Raw genomic sequence first — 19597 nt, forward strand, 5'->3', positions numbered from 1 at the left:
CTCACCTAAAACTTGCCTTCTCTTATACCAGGACGAGACCAGATTCCACAATACCCATAATATGCCACCAGTATTAATTATTAGTATTAAACAGCTTACATAAGGGTGAACAAGGACCTCGGGAGCCTGCATAATAAAACCATTCACATCAATGCCTGGTAGGGAGAGGGAGATGTGTTCCCTCATCTCCTCCACAAGATAGCTCCCACAACACAGGAAAGCCATCAGTGCCAGGACAAAGCACATAGACATTATTTGTATTAGCACGTTCCCGCGTTCCTTCATTCTCCCCACAAGATAGCTACCACAGCAAAACAAAGCCATCAGTGCCAGGACAAAGCACGCAGCCATTATTTGCATTAACATGTTCCCAAACTCAGCAAGCTAGAGATAAGCAAGCAGCTAACAAGCTCCGTGACCTGCACAGGAGCTTGCCACTTAATAACTAGCTATAGAACACTTAATGCAAAACTGCCGTTGTCGAGCCCCACGTTGGGCGCCAAAAAGGACTGTGGTGGGTTGACCCTGGTTGGATGCCAGGTGCCCACCAAAGCCGCTCTATCACTCCCCCTCCTCAGCTGGACGGGGGGGAGAAAATATAACAAAAGGCTCGTGGGTCAAGATAAGGACAGTTTAATAAAGTGATAGCAAAGGTTGCGCGCGCGAAAGCAAAGAAAAAAACAAATGATGTTATTCTCTACTTCCCATCAGCAGGCGATGTCTAGCCACTTCTCGGGAAGCAGGGCTTCAGTACGCGTAGTGGTTGCTCCGGAAGACAAAATGCCCCCCCTCTTCCGTCTCCCTTTACTTAGCTTTTATATCTGAGCTGACGTCATATGGTATGGAATATCTGTTTGGTTGGTTTAGGTCAGCTGTCCTGGTTATGTCCCCTCCCAAGATCTTGCCCTGCCCCAGCCTGCCATTGGGGGGGGGGCAAAAATGTTGGAGAGACAGCCTTGATGCTGTGCCAGCATTGCTCAGCTGTAGCCAAAACACTGGTGTGCTATCAACACCTTTCTAGCTACTGATGCAGAGCACAGTGCTATGAGGGCTGCCATGGGGAGTATTAACTCCATCTCAGCCAGACCCAATACACAGGTTTATCCTGCCAGTAACAGAGTAGCAGAATAACTTTCTGAAGAGTTGAAAGACTTCAAAATGATAAGAGTTTGCAGCACTATAGTGATTTCAGACAATCCTGGTGTATGCTCATGTCCTTATGCAGGAAAATTCCTGATGAAGTGGAAGATGGATTTGCTTGTGGGGACACTTGTCTAGATGTTTTGGTAGCAAGCACAACATAACTAATCATTACTATCTTGGAAAAAGCCTTTTTGGAAAAGCATTTATGCAACACCAAGCACAATACCAGCAGCTCTTGTTCTTAGCATAATTAATGAATACCCTTAATGGAATGTAGGGTGGGGGTTTTTTTGTTAAACACATGACTTCAAATTTTCTTACTGTATCAGAAATGTCAAAGGACACCAATATATTTTTTTAATAGAAAATATTCTTTTAAGATATCCCATTAAAAAAATGAAGAAGTGTTTTTAGTTTTTGTTTTATAATTCATTGTCTGTGAAAGAAACTCACATTTAGTTTAATACTTGTATTAAATGCAAAGTGAAGGAAGGCCTAATTATACATGCCTTTTATATTTAAGTCTTTATACAGGTATAAGCCTATCTTACCCCAGTCTGTCTGTGTAAATAAAGTTCATCGGATTATGCTCTACTGCTTTCCATATTTAGTGAGTGGAAACATTTCAGCTGACATGGTGGACTATAGGTCAAAGCTTTAAATCTATAACTTTTTTTTTTTTCAAACTGACATCAGACATGCCTGATGTGATGTCATAGAATAGCTCTGACCACGAACAGTGAGAGCACTTTAGTCCATTTTAGATTTTCTATAGGCTGAAAGAACTACAGCTATCTTTAACCAAACTATTCACTTTTTTAAAAACACATTGTGTTAGGGCCTTTGAGCCATGGATCTTTCCATGACTGCAGATGTTAAATTTCCATGGTGCGGTATCTATAGGAGATACAGGTACTTACATTTTACATAGTATGTTACTTTTGTGTACTTTGAAATGGATGCATCCTGCTCTTCCCAGGGAGCAGGCTGTCAAGGATCACCTTGAAGATGATCTTGCAAATGGAGTGTGCCTGCCCTCCACTTATTCTTTTACAGGGATGTATGGTCTTGGGTTTTTCATCATCTAACTTTGACCAATTTGATCTTATTGCAAAACATGGAGGGTGATGGACAGATGTGTCCATTGCATGTCATGAATTGTTCAGTTTCAGAACCAGTTTAAGGGTCTTTCATACTGCGCCAGATACTCATTCGTTGTCAACCACATCCTGTTGCAAGTGATTACCACCCTTTCCTCCCCCAGTGCTGATTTAAACCATATGGTTACACAGATCTGATTTAGACCACACAAACCATTAAATCAGCTCAACTGATGAAGTAGTAAACTCCAAAGTGAGATAGGAACCTTCATTAACAATGTTTGTTTAAAAGGTTTCCTAATGTGAGACCGCACTCCTAAAACCAAAAGCTCTTTTAGAAAGTCAGTTAAACTTGTGCTTCTAAATCACAGAGCTGTTGAGGGTGACAGCATGGTGTATGTTTCTGTTCCCCTGGTATAGTGGAAACAGCCTACGAAGTATTATGTAAACACAGCGGGGACAAGAACATCAGCAGAACTTAGCTGCCTGATTTTTCAGCTGGGGTTAGTATTCAGCAGCTTCTGTTGCACTGGAAGGCTTTCATCTGGCTTTTGGACGTAAACATCTGTTGTGTACTGATGACTTGTGAAAATCCAGTGTGGTCCTTAAAATATACCAAAAAGAGTTACAGGGAGCTCAGACAAAAGTCTTAGAATCACAGATCCATAAGGACCAAGTTAATGAATTCCTTATTCACATTCTACATTGTGTCTTAGAGAACAGATTCATATTATGAATTTTCGCTTCCAGAAAACCATGTCCCCGTTTTTGTCCTTGACCAAAATACCATTAGTCGTCCCTTCTGACTAATGCAGCCCAACATCACTTCAGGAAATTGAGCTGTCATAACATGATGCCTATTTGTGAGGTGACATTACAAATAGTTACTAGGATGCACCTCTGTTTCATTCATTGCATTCAGCATGTTGTGGCTGAGGAAGAGGAACTGTGCAAAGGAGCCTTGAAGTATTTTTTTTGTTTTTTGACAGCATTCATGTTGGATTTGTTTAAACTACAATATAAACCAAAAATGTTCAGCATACACTGTTATCTGAATGTCTTTCAACTTTGTTTGTAATTATCAAACAAGATGCTAGATCAGGAGGACATATTCTCAGCTCATTAAATCTGTCAGTGTTGATAGAAGTGACTGCTGTAATAGCTGCCACCATTTGAGAATATGTCCCAGAATGTAGCAATGGCTTTTACAGATGAAAAAGACAGGATTGGGCAAATCAAGTTCTGGTGTAAATAGAAGTAATTTGTTTTGTTTCAAAGATCACAACAGTTTAAACTCACAACGGGGTAATTTTTGACCCAGATATTTTATCTTCTGCAACTAACTCAATGATAAAGTACAGAAGACCATCCAGTAATTGCAATGTTTTGCTGCTAACTGACCAGATATAATGGAGGGACCCTTTAGGAGAGCAGATGTACATGGAATTTATGAGGCACTACTTTGTAAAGTAGCTTGCCTGATCACAACTCCCTTTAAGATTATTCTTATCCATGCTCTTATCCAAGGACCTTATTGTCCTTGCCAGATTTTTATATTCCATTTGCCAGCTTCTACCTCAGCCTTGTTCACTTATGCCAAGCCATGTCTTAAAACATCATATAACAGCTGCTGTCAAAAGTCTTGTCAAAAATGCTACTTTTACCTTCCTTGGTTTTGCCTAGGTTTAATGAATGGTTAGAATGGAAGACCTCTTTTGTGACCCTTTAGTGTACATGTTCCGTTAACCTGATCCCAGGAACTGTTAGCACTAATATGATAGAAGTGATTCTCCTGCAGAGCATGGGATTTTACTCTCCCATTTCCCAACACAACTTTAAGTACGTCCGAAATTGTCAGCAACTTATCCATGCCAGCCTGGGAAATTATGCTTTCTTGATTATGGCTGTGCTGACCAGAACAAAATTGGTGCATCTCCATCTATCAGCCTCTTCCACTTTTGTTTTGTTTTAGGTTTTCAACACAATTTTCTGTGCCTCCTCTAACCAGCTGCAAGCAGGCACCCACTCCATCTTTACTGAAGGACAAAGGGGTGAACCTAAAAAGAAGTAAATAAATAAAAAGTATGACTGTATAACTAAATCCTGCAAATGAGTGGTGTTTCTGACTTACCTCACAGTTACAAACCAGCAGTCCCTATCTATATTTCTGAAATATATTTCTAGTTTCTCTGTGCTCTCATCCATCTTCTTTTCTAAACCAGGCTCTCCAACACATCCCTGGCTCATGTCTGAGAAGACAAGTCTTCTGGAGCCAACTAGGTATTTCCTAGTCAATAATAATTTGTTGTTCTTTTTAAAGCATCTTGTCTCTTCCTCATTTCTTGTTTATTCTCTCCTAACTGCCTGCTCTTGCTTTCACTCCACATATTTAGGCAGAATAGTACAAAACAGATTTATTCAGATGCTAATCATACCACACCTTATTTGCCACAACCCATATTCCCTAATTAATTGGAATCTAACTTGTGATCTTACGGGTTGCTTGCTTTTAAAACCTTGCCTCTCTTGTCCTGAGACCTGCTGTAGGCACACTTGCCATCAGCAGTTACCCTTTAGAATTCCACCAGGCCTCTAACCCATAGTCTGCTGAGGACCATCTGCTCTTTTCATGTGCCTTTCTACTGATACCAAAATAATTTCCATCTGACTGCCCTGTGCTTTGCACAAATAAAAACCTTTCGGGCTGCTGCTTCTAAAGTAGATTTACCTTCAATCACCATTTATTAAATCTCTGTCCATTAAAAACCATAGCTTGCAGAAGCTGTGTGCATTAAGCCTGATTATAGAGTCAGTAGAGAAGAGGGAGGGGGACAGCAGTTTGTATCCATGTATTGCCTTGTTTTTCTACTTGTCTAGCTGGCTGGTAACACTTGTGACAGGGTGCATATCAGAACAGGAGTCTCATTATTTGGCTTTGATTTTGTTTTATGCATCTGTCTCTTTATTTAAGCTGTAACTTAATGATTGTTGGCTTCAGGAAAAAATCTGCTCAGACTACATGACTAAAATCAGAGTTTTCTTTGGTGCTGGGGTACTAGGACCCTCATGGAGGGTAAGGGCCAGGGGATTAAGAAAGGAAGAGGAGGAAAGTTCACAGGTTCCTTACGGAGGATGAGTGGCTCCTTCAAACGCACTTCATTTAAGGGCTCGGCATCTGGATCACAAAAGGTAAGTCTGCAATTACCCAAATAGTACAATCTGAGGGAAACAGCTGGAGATACTGTTTGCCCCTTTTGTTTGTTTGTTTTTGGTTTGTTGGGGTTTTTTTAATAGCTGGTACCGTTATAAATGAGAACAATCCTCTCTTTTCCTCTGTGCTCTTTTAAGTCTCAGAGGTATCAGTCATGTTCATTGCAATGGTTCTGGCAATGAATCTTATTCCTCTTATGGGAGGTCTTTCGCAAGTGCACTGTCTTAAGGATCTTTGGATTAAATATCACCAAACATGGCTAGTCTGTAATTATTCCTATCCATAGTCAAAATCATATTTTCGTAACTATTGATACTTAGTCTTCATGCCAAATTTCGATGCAATCAATTAGAAGACTGATAGGATGTATAAAGGATTTTGATGTGATTCACTGAACATCTACAGCAGACAGATTGTACAAGAAATATAGTTTGTGGTTAGATTGTGTGCTGTGCAGTAGATGAGTGAAAAAGACAAGGAGGGAGAAAGAAGATATAAGGTGATTGCTTTATAATTTATAAACTCACTTTGTTGTCATAAGCTTGCATGTTGTGGATGAATATTAAGAATTGCAGTTTTCAGCTGTGAAGGGAATTTAAATACATCTTTTGTCCATGGATTGATAGATTCATTTGGAACAAATATAGACTAACTTCAGCTCAGGATTACTTAGATTCCAGCTTAGCTGACCTTTTTCGAACTGACTCCATTCAAATAATGAGAAATAGTTTCTGTCTTCTCTTCCAACCCTTCCAACCCTCTTACCTCTAATTTCTGCTGATCGACACAATGTTAGAGTCAGATTCTAATTAAAGGGGTGAAAGGAAGTCTGAAGGAACATAACTGAGAGAAAAATGTCTGGCAGCATCTTGGAGGAAATTAGTCATTGACACACAGGCAACTAAGTGTGTATTAAAATGTTTCCTTCTTAAAAAAGATAGTTCTATAGGATGTGAAATATTGGTCATGGTCATCTGTGAATGCAAGAAAGAATATGTCTACATTTGGGGACCTTCTTCAGCAGAGATTGATGGTTATGGGCCATCACCAGGTGAATTGCAAGCACTATCTAGGGATAAAGTCATTTACAGCAATGTTTTTGATGTACTAACTGGGGAGCCTGGCCCTTTTCTCTGCTAAAAAGATTGTCGAGTTGCATGTAATGCCCATATTACAGGCCTTATTACAGATATTGACTGCTAGGTGGGGAAGAAAAAAAAAAAGAATACTTCAGCTGTAATGTCCTTGTCACCAGGGCCAAGACTAAACACTTAGAAGAAAAGCAGAAAGCTCTAAAGCGTTTGCAGTGGGCTCAGTTTTTTCTTCTCTGATAGATAGAAAGCAAAGTGGCACATTGAAATGTCAGTTAATACTTAGCAACAGTGTCACTTTGAGTAACTTTTCCCATTACTTGAACAGTTGCTTCTTAGGTGCCTCATGGCTGTGTCTAAATGGTATGAAAAACCAGGCTGTCCTCCAAGGCACTTCCGTGTCATGAACAACTGTATATTCCTTGCTTTGTCAATCAAATGACTTTTCAAAGATAAGCAGTAGTTTCTTAGGCTGGTAGCATTAACTTTATTTATTGAATAACACAGGGAAACGATGATAAAGGAAATTAAAGAGAAGGACTTCCCCTTTAAAATGTTGTTTTATATATCTAGGCTCACTTAAACGTGACAAATCAGACTAGTAAATCTATAATGCAGGCATAGTGCCCCAGGTGCAGTCAGCTTTTTTTCCTTTCTTTTTTTTTTTTTTCCAATGTCCCCAAGCCTATCTTGATTTTGCAAAGCATACAGAATTTTACTTCCTGAATGGAATAAAGTCAGAGTAAAATACCCAGATGAAAATTGTTTAATCTTGTCCCACTAATCCCATAGGAAAGACTATTCAAGTGAAGGTAGAAGGAACACATTACAGATTTTGTTTTTCTTAACAAGGTTCGACTTCTGATTATAAAAAAATGTTGTCTTTTAAAAGCTGTAAATTCCTTTCATGGCTTGCTTGCTTTAGTCTTCCTAATTCTTTTGGTGTTTATTTGCTTTAATGTTCATTTTGGGAATAAAAACTTTACCTTTCATGACAAGAATCTAGAGTTGATTGAAAAATAGATTTTTAAGCTTATGTAGTAGGCTTATGGTAATACTAAATTTCGAACAGGGAAAAAAAGATTAAAGGGACGAATTTACTTTCTGCTCCTGAACTATTTCAGAAGCTGTGATTTCCTTCAAATTAACATACCTTTTGATAGTTTATAAAAGGTTAGCTCATAGGTTTATTTGGAAGTTATCTGCAACTAGTTAATATTACAGTTGTGATTAGATAGATCACTTAGTAACAGTGAAATAATTTTCATACACATTCCTTTTGAGAGTTACAAATATCTTTCTGCTAAGAAATTATGTTGATTGGCTCTTTGCGGTTAATAGCACACCGTCAGCATACAGGCAAGTGGAAGTGATCGTCTCTGGGGGTCAGGTCATCTTGTGGCAGGAAATTGGGCACTGTTGTGCTTGAGAATATTTTGTATTAAATGTAAACTTTTGCTAATGATACAGCTGAAAACAGGGATTGAAACTAGTCTTGAATGTGTGGCTTTTGTAGGGCTGTAGTGCTTTGGGATACATCTGGAAAACCTAGGCAGGAAATGGTTAAAGCCACGTGATACAGCTAAGCATAGAGATTTATAATGAAATTTTCACCTGCCACTCTAATAAAGTTTCCCTTTTTACCACTCTCACGGACCTTTTTCTGAGGAATCTGTAACAGCGTGTGGTCCTGGTCCATTATTTTGACTCCCCATTTTTACTGCAGTAGTGCTGAATAGCAAGAGTAACTAAAATGGCCAAGTAGCTCTACTCAGCTCTCTTCTCTGCTTAGCTTTCCCATGTATTCTGCTGATTTTGACAGCAGTGCTCTAGAGGAAGATGACATTTTACTTCCTGAACAGTTTTACAAAAACCTGTTGCTACCTGCTCTGCAGTTAAAGGTGTTATTCTCTACCTCAACAAAGAATGCTGTAAATGAAATGTGAAACTAGTAGTGTTTAAGAAAAGGAGTATACTTGTGTGTGTGCACACTTACATCTCTGTTTTGGTTTTGTTTCTTGTCAACATCTCAGTTTATTAAAAAAGGAAGCAGCTTATCTGGATGTACATCACTGGTCTTTCATTCCCACTAATGGGAATTACTTCAAATTACTTTTGTAGTACTAAACAATGCTTTCATCTCTGCTTACTTTCTCCATTGACTTGATCTAAATGTCTTTAAGATGTACCTACTGTGACTCATTTTCTGTTCCTCTGAAGAGAAAAACATTTTATTGAAACAGCTTTTCTCTACAAGTTATTTGTTTTCCTATAATTCTTCCATGATTGTAAATTGTCTGCGATTATCTGTATAAGGATATACTCAGTACAAGCCTTCCAGATGCTCAGATTTAAGCTTTTATAGAGACATTAATATATTTTTAATTGCTTTATTGCTCACATCACTGTCTCCTTCCTGGCTATCAAATGTGCTGTGAGAAATAACAGTAATATCTAAAAAAAAAATTTTTTAGAATATTAAAAATTATTTTAAAGAATCTTTTATCTAAATAAGTTAGACAACTTCAAAAATCTTAACAGCACTACTATAGAAAGTACAATGGATCTTTGTAATTATTTTTTTAAGGTAGTACAGTATTACCCAATGATTCATTAGAAAAGCTTTCATGGATTACAAAGGTGGAAAAATTATTAGACTTTGTGAGTAAGACAAATAACTTGTCCTGTGTTTTGCAAATGACCAGACAAACCACAGAAAAGATGGGAAAGGATGAATACATTCTCTTAGATCAGAGAGAATTTATCTTTTAGACAGAAAAATGATTTTGTTTCACCTTTAAGTCACTGTTTTGATCTTACAATTTGTTAATGAACCTTGAAAATTAGTATAAAATCCCTTGAAGTTAGTTGCAGTTGTTAATCTTGAATTGCATGCTTTGTATGCTTGCTTATGGTAATACTAAATTTCGAACAGGGAAAAAAAGATTAAAGGGACGAATTTACTTTCTGCTCCTGAACTATTTCAGAAGCTGTGACTTCCTTCAAATTAACATACCTTTTGATAGTTTATAAAAGGTTAGCTCATAGGTTTATTTGGAAGTTATCTGCAACTAGTTAATATTACAGTTGTGATTAGATAGATCACTTAGTAACAGTGAAATAATTTTCATACACATTCCTTTTGAGAGTTACAAATTTTTTTATTTTTTTTTTTCAAAATTTCTGTTGTGATTAAGAAATATTTTTTTGTGCAGACATTTTGGCCATTGTCTCAGTGGCTCAAGAGAGAACACTGCTGTGTTTTTTCCAGTTTGGGGAAGTAAGTTGAGTGATGGAAGTGAGAAAGTGAGTTAGGTATAATAATTTAGTTCTAAGTACAGCAGAGCAGGTTCTTAATCTTCCTTAATGCTCAAAAAATATTGGGGCAATAATCAAACTGTTATTACAGGCAGACTTTCATGGCCCTAAAGAAAAATAGAGGCAGACTTGTTTCTGGAGAATAGGCCAACAGGTTATCAGTTGCCCCTTTTCAAACAAACAAAAACTGTACTTAGCAGCATGTGATCTCTGGTACAGACTCCCAAACTTAGACACAGCAGCACAGCCTGTACTCTTGTGTTTAATGAAAGAAGGGAATGTCAAATTAGAATAATCTATGACTATCACAGCAGAATCAGTGCTGTAGCTGCCTTCTTAAAAGATACTGAAAAACATTATAGTTGGGTATTTAAATTTGTCCAGTTTTGTCAAATCTTTTCTACTTATGTATGCTATTTTACAAAGAGCATTCTACTGGCTCTTTTACTGAACTGCCTTGCTGAATCAACACCAAATCAGTTCAGTGTTGATTTGGTATCTTAATGTCCTTCAATAAACTGGATAAGAGCATTGAGAAGAACAGTCCGTAACAGAGTATGTGTTAGTACTAGCTGATCTGAATAGGAATTGGAAATAAATCCTCTAACCCCCTAAGCAGGATGCACAATTGACCAAATGAATTGTAAGGCTTTTGTTTTGGTGTGACACACCATCCAAAGAAAGAATGTCAGTATAGTAGAGGATTTATCCAATTTGAAATGTAGAACTAAATGGTTCTCCTTGGCATGTCCATGATGTTTTTCTTGACATCCTGCAAGTTTCTTCTCAAGACAGACGTTGTAAGGTACGGCTTTTAGGAATCTCTTTGTTGACAGGAATTGTTCATAAGGAATTGAGTCTATATTCCACAGGTATCGGTCACCCAGCATAGCTAGGCATGCAGCATTGCACTAAGCCCCTTCTCTACAAGTCAATACACTGCAGACATCCAACAGGAGCAGATGGTGTGCGTGTATGGTGAGTGACATGCGATCTGTAGCATGAAGTAAAGGTTACCACAAAGGCATGGAAGCTTACTGTTCAGGATAAGGTGTAAGCATAGAATCAGAGACAAGACTTCTTGCACTGTAGAGTTGTTAAAGCCTCACATACCTCTAAGCAAACTGCTGCCTATGTACAGCTGTCATGTCATGATGGCTTCCAGCAATGAGAGTGTCATGAGTTTTGCGGGAGCTTTTTGAAATTCTTAGTGTGTTTGAGCCTGAATGTTTGGCAAATTTTTAAAACTGATGATAGCTGTTACTTATAAGGAACATGCATGTATCTCATAGAACATCCGTATGTCTGGACAAATACTGCCTAAACCCCACAATTTACAGCAGATACAGACTGTCCAGCAGGATAAGTCCATGTATTATGAGTTGCAAGTATCATGGTAGGCTTGGCCTGGTGACCAGCACATCACAGTCATGTACATATCTAACACCTTTCATCCCCTTTATAAATTTGAACAGCATACAAATTATGTATATAGAGGTGCTACTCTGAAATGCAGCATCTTAAGCTATTACAGGAGTCTAGGGCCAGAAGGAGAGAGGGCGTTTGTTTAGATAAAGTTGCTAAGCCAGTGCAGGTTCTCAGCTTGTAATTGCAGGGGTTATAGGAAGCATTTCTGGACTCTCTCGTGCTAGCAATATCAGTGAAAGCATGGTTTTAGTACCAAGATTCTGTAGTGTCAGAAAAAGGTGAAGCTGACAATGGGAACAGCAGGAGAACTGTCCTTTTTTCATATTGCATGTGAGCAGAGCCTTCAGTTTTAAGGGTTGATATATTTGAAATGTTCCCTAATGCTTGACTTGGGCCTGTGATAATGATGCAACCACGAGTGGCACTGCAGCAGATGAGGTAGAGAGAACAAAATCCTTCCCCAGAACTCATGTCATGTACTGAATGTGAGAATCACCTTGTAAATTAGGGAATAATGTTTTTTGCTTCTCAGCAATTTGATGCTATTCTGTCCAGCTGTTCATATTCACTCTTGGCAACTGTAGGATTCGCATGCATCTGTGTCTTTGGTAACTGTGCTTCACTGCCTGTTTCCCAACACAAGTTACTCCCAGTCTCATTCAAAGAAATCTGCCATAGATGCTTGGTTCATGCAGCACCTCCTGCCAGTTCTTGCTTACTAGCATCTCTCCACTGAAGGTTTGACAACAAGCCTTATGCAGTTCAGAGTAGGGCAAAATCAGGAAGCCTTGAGCAATTTTCCCTTTGAATGGAGTTTTACAGAAGGGATCTGTCAAGGGTGGCTACCTGTTAAAAACTGAAGCAAATGCTCATGGGTACTGCAAAGCTCTCTCTGACTTTCAAACAGAGAGCAACAAATAGTTGTGTAAGAGTGCTTCTGAGGCTGATGAGGATTTTACAGTAGCAGGAAACATACAGAATATGACTGTAAATGGTGCCATGCTCCAAATGGTTGCCCCTTTGTTTTGCCTAGAAAACACAAGTGTGGATAAACAAAGGAAAAACAATTTTGCTGGAAAGGATACTAGTTCATGTCTCGCATAGTGATAGTTGATCTTGCAGTGAAGGATATAGATTGGGGTACTTACTGTTCTCCACTCCTAAGTTTGAAGAATCAAGCATTGCCTTAATGAATAGAGCCTTTCTGGTGCTTTTTAATTTCAGACTCTGCATTTGTGGAATCTACCACAAGTGATGAATGTTCTTTTAATTTAGTCAGTCCTTAAAAATGAGGTGAAAAACATAGGTGGCAGAGTAAAGGAAGAGTCAGAAAACATTGAAAAAGAGCCATTTCGTAGGCAATGTCGTGGACTGGATCAGCAGTTTAACTTCACAGTTTTGTTACTAGCTGTGCCATCCACCCTACTTTGTGAATTTGGATAACTCACTTTCCCTCTGTTTCCCTTTCTGTCACATGTCTTGTCCACTTCACAGAAATAATTTTCTGTTGTATGTGTTCCCCAATCTCTAGTGCAACTTCTGCGATCTACACTAACGGAAAAGTTAGAAAAGCTGGAGCTGGTTAAAATGAACTTTTCTTTTTTTCAGAAAACTGATTTAATGTTCCCCCAATCATATATGCCCCCTTCAAGCCTCCAGTTAACTAATCTGTGATGTAGTACTTGCTCATGCAAACCCTCCTCAGGGTTGCCAGACACCAATTTTCTCTTGGTGTAGATGCCTGCAATAAAGAGACTCACTTTGAAAAATGGAAGATACACCAAACCTTGGCTATCCAAAGGACTGGCAATGGAGAGTCAAAATCTATCAGAGGCAGACAAGCAGTGAAACGTAAAATTGACAAACATCAGCAAAGAGCAAGGAGAAGCAAGCCATTCATTACTAGAATGCAGCTTGCAAAACAGCAAACTTCCACATGTTGAGAAGGTGCAAGGGCACATTTTACTCCTATTTTATAGCTTTTCCAAGTTTTCAGGAAAATTGCACAACTACTCTCCAAAATTCCAAATAGATTTGAATTACCTAAGAAGAGATGAGCTGATGTTTTTCCAAGTAATTCACTGATACATAAAATAAAGAGAACTGTAATTGAGGATCTTTAAAGTACCTTCACGATGTATGTAGCTCAAGGATTCACTGCAACCGCCTTTCATAGCTGGGTGGCAGAGGTATATAAAGGCTAAATGGAAGGATTTTGCATAGATTCGTATCTGTTATAAAACTGGCTGACTCCTAATTAACTGTAAAAATGGTTGATTGTTGTCATATTTTATCCTTTATGATTTCAGAGCTAGCTGGAGGCAGGGGGGAGGAGAGAAACAAGAAAAAAAAGCCCAAACCCTGTTAATTTAAATAAAAAGTAAGCAATGAGATAAAGTGCTTAAAGGCTTACATTTGGACCCCAGTTTTACCTCCTAATATGTACATTATCTTTTGTGTTGTGAGTACCTCTGTCTGCCCTGTACATTTGCCAGTTTTTAGCAGGCAAGTTATTGACATTAAGCAGTGGAAGTGTCATTGTAGGGTTGGCTACCTATCCAGTTTGGAGATGGGAGGAGTCCTGTAGGGAGGCTTTAGTGGGGTGGAATGGGAAGCCAGTTTGTCCTGGGAAGCAGCATGAAGAGGAGAGTGAAATAGCAGAATTTTAAGGTAGTGATTTGAGAGGAGAGGAAAAGGCATCAAAACCAATGTTATATAAATAACAGCTGGTTCATCAGCAGATGAAGATGAGGGTAGAGAGGATTAAAGACAGGTAGCAGAGACTGTGAAAGGCAGTTGTACATGCCAGATTGTCAAAAGATAGAGGCAGGTTCAGGCAGTGCTGTGGAGGGAGCAGCTGACCAGCTGAAGCAGATCAGGTTGCCCAGACAGAATATAGACAGACTGAGAAAAGGGAGCCACTGAAGGACTTCTGCAAATTTTGGGACAGTGAAAGCGTAGTGGCTGCTGAGGAGATACTGTGCAAATTGCAAGGAAGAGTGGGAGAACAGTGAATCATACAACCCCAGACTAAAGAGTTGCTTCTTCACCATTTAGGCTGTGCTATAAAACTAATACACATGTAATCTGTAAAATCAATCTAAAGTCCAAATGAGTAAAAACCAAAGGTACCCTGATGAATAACAGCAACATAATGAAAGAATCTTGCATTTAACAAAATGAGGAGACTGCAGGTATAGAGAATGTAGATTTTCTGTAACTATGACAACTGATTTCCCTAGTGCAGCTGGTACAGTCTCATCCAAAATGCAAGAAACTGATTAGAAGCTTATTTTTAATGGTAATCCCATAATCTTTAATGGATAATGCCTTTTCTGCCAGTAATTGTACTTTTTCAGAACAGTGTGATACTTTTTGTGATTTTAATAGCATTCCACCAACATGTGATCCAATAGGAGTTTCTCTATAGTGTGCAGATGCAGTCATGTATGAAGTGCATCCAACAGTAAAAGCAATTGCTCCTCTAAAAACCTGGCTCACCTAACAGGGTTTTTATACTTCATTAGAAAATACTATGCTTGCAGTGTTGATTCTGTTCTGTTAAAATTCTGTTACAATCCTAAATATTCCTCATTAAGGCTCCATCAATAAGATCATCTTGGATGTTTTGAACTGGATTTCTTCCCTGCTACTGAAGATAGGATTACATTGCCTCGAACTTTCCATAAGAGAACATTCAATATCACTAAAAGAATATCCTTTTTATTTTGATGTAAATAGCAAGCTATAAAAGCAATTTTTTATAGTCATAATAAAAATTAACTAATCAACTGATTACAGTGACAGTGTCTCTTCTAAACACCCTTAGATTTGAAGGGTGAAGTTGAATGTAATTTCACCATGTAGTCATTATCTCCTGCCTTCTTCAACCACTTTTATGAAGACATGTTGTAAAATAGTATCAGCTTGTATGATGTCCTCTTGGAAATGACATGAAAAGGCAGCCTTGTTCTATAAAGATTAATCTCTAATAATAGCACAGTAAAAGATGTAACAGCTGGTATGGATTAATATTGCTTAATATCTACTTTCATGTGATTAATAGCTGAATGGCTTAAGCCTCTACCAGTGGAAAGCAAGTAATGGTTACTAAGCTCTACTAAATGTACAGTTTGTAATTTTTTTAACAGAATAGACATTTTAATGTTTTTTCTTTTTTTATTTCCAGAGTTCCTAGTGGACTTCAATTTCCCTCCTTCCCAATTTTTCTATTGCAGGTCATGTATTACAAGTCTTTTTTCACAAAAAAGGGGAGAAATAAGTTGTTCAGGGGTTCATCCTCTCTTTTTTCTGACACACAGTACCCATGACTATTCCTAATACAATTCAGCAGTAAGTCCTTAACTTCTATGTTAGTTTATTAATGTGTTTTATAAAGATTGACAGGTGAAGAGGAATGCATTAGGTTTTTGTCTTGGTGTTCACATTAAGTATTAAATATCTTTGTCCAGTTCTACATTGTTGGTAGTGATTTTTATATTATATTTTTACAAAAGCAAAATCTCCATCTGTTTGGAATTGCAGAGCAAAGGGTAAATTCCAAAGCTTTTTAAAAGATTTAATCAGCATGTGATTAGCTTGATCAGTGCTCATAGACCAGGGTGTGCTCTTTTGAAATTACATCTTAATCACTTAATAATTTACCTAGGTTTTATTGAAGTTTGAGTCCCCTAAATATTTTTTAATTATGGAGATGAATTTGCTCGTAAAACTGAAGACTCAAAATCCAGGTGGGAATCGGGCATACTGCTCATGAGCTGACAAGCTTTTTGCATTTAATATCCTATTAAATTCAGAGGTAAGGCATGACAATACAAGAGCAGCTGTGCTGGATCAGACCAGGAATCTGTGTTGCCCAGTGCTGTAACAGCACAGTCTAGGGAGTGCTGTAGGAACTGGGGGGAGATGTAGTTATTCTCCTTCAGAGTTTGTTCCTGTGCAGCGATATTTAAGGTAGGGATTGTCTGGACCAGAGGTAATACTGGAGGGGTTTTATGTGAAATTATGTTGTTGCCTTTTAGTCTCCACAGTAACCTTCACCAAGGAGTTCTACAGCTTAGCTGCAAGTTGCATGAAAGCATGGAAGCCAGCTTGAGCTCATTAGTTGTGGAAAAGAGTCTTTTATGTTTGGGTGAGATTTCTTTAACCTGATACTTAGTATCCCAAGTTGAGACTCTTTTGATTTTGCTGTTGAATTTTGTACCTGTTTTGGTATTTGGTTCTAATTTCACTTCACAATTTTGTTGAGCCTTCCTTAGAAAATCCTTATTCTTCTCATTCCCAGAGGTGCATCAGACATGTTTTCATCTGTGTTTGTCAGGGCTAGATTTGAACAGAGGACTTAAAAGGTGAAAAGTCAGTGTGTTTTCCTAAGTTACTAGCTCTGAGTGTTGAAACACTGACATGACATGACATGCCTTCACCAAACACTAGTTAGTCTGGCTGTTTAGCTGTGTCTTTCATCCTAGAGAATCCCAAATTCTTGTATCAGCCTTCTGTCTTCAGAATAGTTAATTAACCAGAGAAATGCCTCCACCTTCTCAGAAGGATCTTGGCATTAAGTAATGCTACTTTCTATTCTGTTTTAATGGTAGCTCTGCTGTTAACTAGTTGCTGCATGTAGATGTTCTTCTGGTAAACCAAAAGGCTGGGAGGAGGAGGATCCTTTTAGGACCCAGGGGCGGCCAGGCTCTATACCACACTAATCTCATCTGAAAGTATTTTTTGGTTTTGATTTCCCCCCACATGCACACAACCACAATGGAGATCCCCATGGCCCAGAATGCCTTATCTCTGCTTCTCTGCACTTTGCCTTGCCTCTTGTTATCTGCTTGACTACTGAGTGATGTGAGCAGCTGAGGTGGGTTCTCAGTGGAGATTTAGCCTTAAGTGTATATGGGTCCTGATCTGTTTGGGCCTTTGGAAATATGAACCCATGCTGAGAGCCAGCTGGGATGGCTGTCTTCCAGGAGCTCTGGATTAGTGTTGCAGTTGTATATCATATTCAGGAAATAATGGGAGGGGAAATAACTGGTTTGCTAAAAATGGCTAGTCCAATACATTCGTCATTAGGGTCCAACTCCAGTCTATGGCCTAGTTAATTTTAATCATTACTTGCCTCCCCCATAATAAATCCTATGGTATTAACATGTTGCTGTTGATAAAGCTTTAGTAGTTGGAATAAATAAAACCACTAATGCAATCTCTGACCTTTCTGACATTCACCTACCTGTGTCACTCAGTAGGATTTAAAAATATTTTTAAATTTAAGTTACAGTGTTCTAAAGTTATTTTTCCTAGCACTGAGGGAGAGCCATGTTATCTTTATTTTCTGTAACTGAGTATTATTAGGAGGAATGCACAAGGGCACAAATGAGGTACTTGAACGTAAGCAGTTAGTGCCATTTCCCATCCTCTCTGGCCTCTAGCTGCTGAGAAGGTCTTCATTAGACCCTGTGGGATGCTAAGCTTGTGGGATGCTAATCCTGGGAGGACGTCTTTGATACACCATGCATCTGAATTGGTGCCAGGTACTTGTGTTCAGGCACCTGACTGAGCATTTAGAAAACTGAGCATTTAGAAAATTTAGCAGTTTCATACTTTGGTAGAAAATAATGTGAAATGGTCCACACTAACCTCTGTTAATCTTATGGGTCTAGCTCATTAGCAAACTATGCTTGAATCAAGAACAAGGGCAAGTCAGTAAATCTGGCTGTCATCTTGAATTTTTTCTCTGAAAGGAGAACAGAAGCTATGAAATTTTCATGGAATGAAGACTGGGGGATGTATTTACCTTGGTCAAATCACTTTGATTTTCAAATAATTGTCATGTTGATAAGGTAGAATATTCTACTAATATTACATTTTCATTAGTTTATACATGTCAGTATGAAACTTCTCATTACTGCTCTTCAAAGTGTCGAAACAGGTAAGTGCTTTTGTTTTTTATGCACAGGCACACAAAACATCAAATGCCATTTTACTGTTTTGCTAGAATACAAGTTAATTTGGAGCAGATTTGAGTAATTTACAATGAAAATATAGCTAATAAAACTTTTCTGTCGCCTGTGTCATTGTTGCAGAAATGCTAGGTAAAACGAGCTGAAAAAGACATGAACACTGGGCTGTAAACATATTTAATTCCTGTGCACAAAATAATGAAGCTATGTTCAAGTTGCTTTGTGAAACAGTATGTAGAGAAACAGGTGCAGCTTGAATGAGAGAGTCTGTTTACAGTTGAAGCTTTCGGAGATAAGAATTACCTAATCCCAGTGCCAGTATTGACAGGCCCCCAGTTCATGTGTCCTAATCATTCTAAAGGAAAGGTGGTTTTCAGGCTTTCTAGAAAAAAGTTAAAGAATATTCAAAGCTAATTTCATAGAACTATTTTGTGGGCTTAACCTTAAACAGTGTTTAAAATTACACATTATATTTTGGTGTTGGCTATATGCAGCAGACATGACTTTTTTTCACCAACTGCAGTGCTTTTACATTGCTATTTTAATTTTGCTACACTGGAATGTGTATCAGGATTGTTATAGTTTAAATTAAACTATAGTTATTTATACAGTTATTAACCAAAACTATCATTAGAGCATTACTCAAGTAACTGCTATCTGAATGCCCATTATTTCCTTAAGCCTCCACTGCAAAAAAGGCCTGATGAGGTTGGAAAACCTGTAGACATACTTTTGTGGAACTTTTGTAATTACCAGCAAAAACTAGTGACCTTTCCTTTGTGCTGATGAAATCCATTACTCAGTTACACAGGTCAGAACTTAGCAGCTCTCCCCCTGTTATGTTTGATTACAAACTGACACAGATTAGTGTCCAATATATCCCGGAGATGGATGATGAGATTGGGAAAAAACGTAGCAGCCATTTGCATTTTCTGAATCAGGCTTCATGGCTTTTTGGATTCAACATGTCACGTTGATCTGGTAGGACTTCAGTACCAAGTCATTTCTCCCATAGCATGTCTGCTGCAGAGCACATAGTGTACGGAGAGGTACCCAGCTTAGTCCTGCTAAGGGAAGACTATATTACCCCACAGTATGCTGCAGCCATTGCGTGCAGATCATCCTGCTTTCAAGGTGAACAAGCCAGTGCTGTGCTCTTAGCATTCCGGGCACTGCCCCTAACCATCCAGTGCTGAGGCTGGGGAGCAGCTGCAAGCCTTCCTGTCTCCCACAGTGGCATGGAAGTGATTAAACAGAAGTTTCCTGGCCACCTTTCCCCCATTGCTCAAACATGCCCACAATAATTCTGACAACTTTAAATCCCAG

The 19597-nt window shown here is 38.5% G+C and overlaps 1 protein-coding gene across 11 annotated transcripts in view; it reads left to right on the forward strand.

Annotated features, from left to right (window-relative positions):
• TRPM1 (transient receptor potential cation channel subfamily M member 1) overlaps window positions 1–19597 on the forward strand; it is a 122571-nt gene that overhangs the window by 22636 nt on the left and 80338 nt on the right. For 9 of the 11 annotated variants that reach the window (XM_069798025.1, XM_069798028.1, XM_069798027.1 and 6 more), the window contains exon 1: window positions 5067–5432. The exons of 1 other annotated variant lie outside the window; for it this stretch is intronic. In XM_069798025.1, coding sequence (XP_069654126.1) covers window positions 5310–5432 — 123 coding nt within the window. In that variant the 5' untranslated portion in view covers window positions 5067–5309. Of the gene's footprint in view, window positions 1–5065; window positions 5433–19597 lie in introns of those variants that run through there. One more of the 11 variants, XM_069798026.1, reaches the window with a different exon arrangement.

Source organism: Haliaeetus albicilla, chromosome 12 (assembly GCF_947461875.1).
Source record: "Haliaeetus albicilla chromosome 12, bHalAlb1.1, whole genome shotgun sequence".
NCBI classification, from domain to species: Eukaryota; Metazoa; Chordata; class Aves; order Accipitriformes; family Accipitridae; genus Haliaeetus; species Haliaeetus albicilla.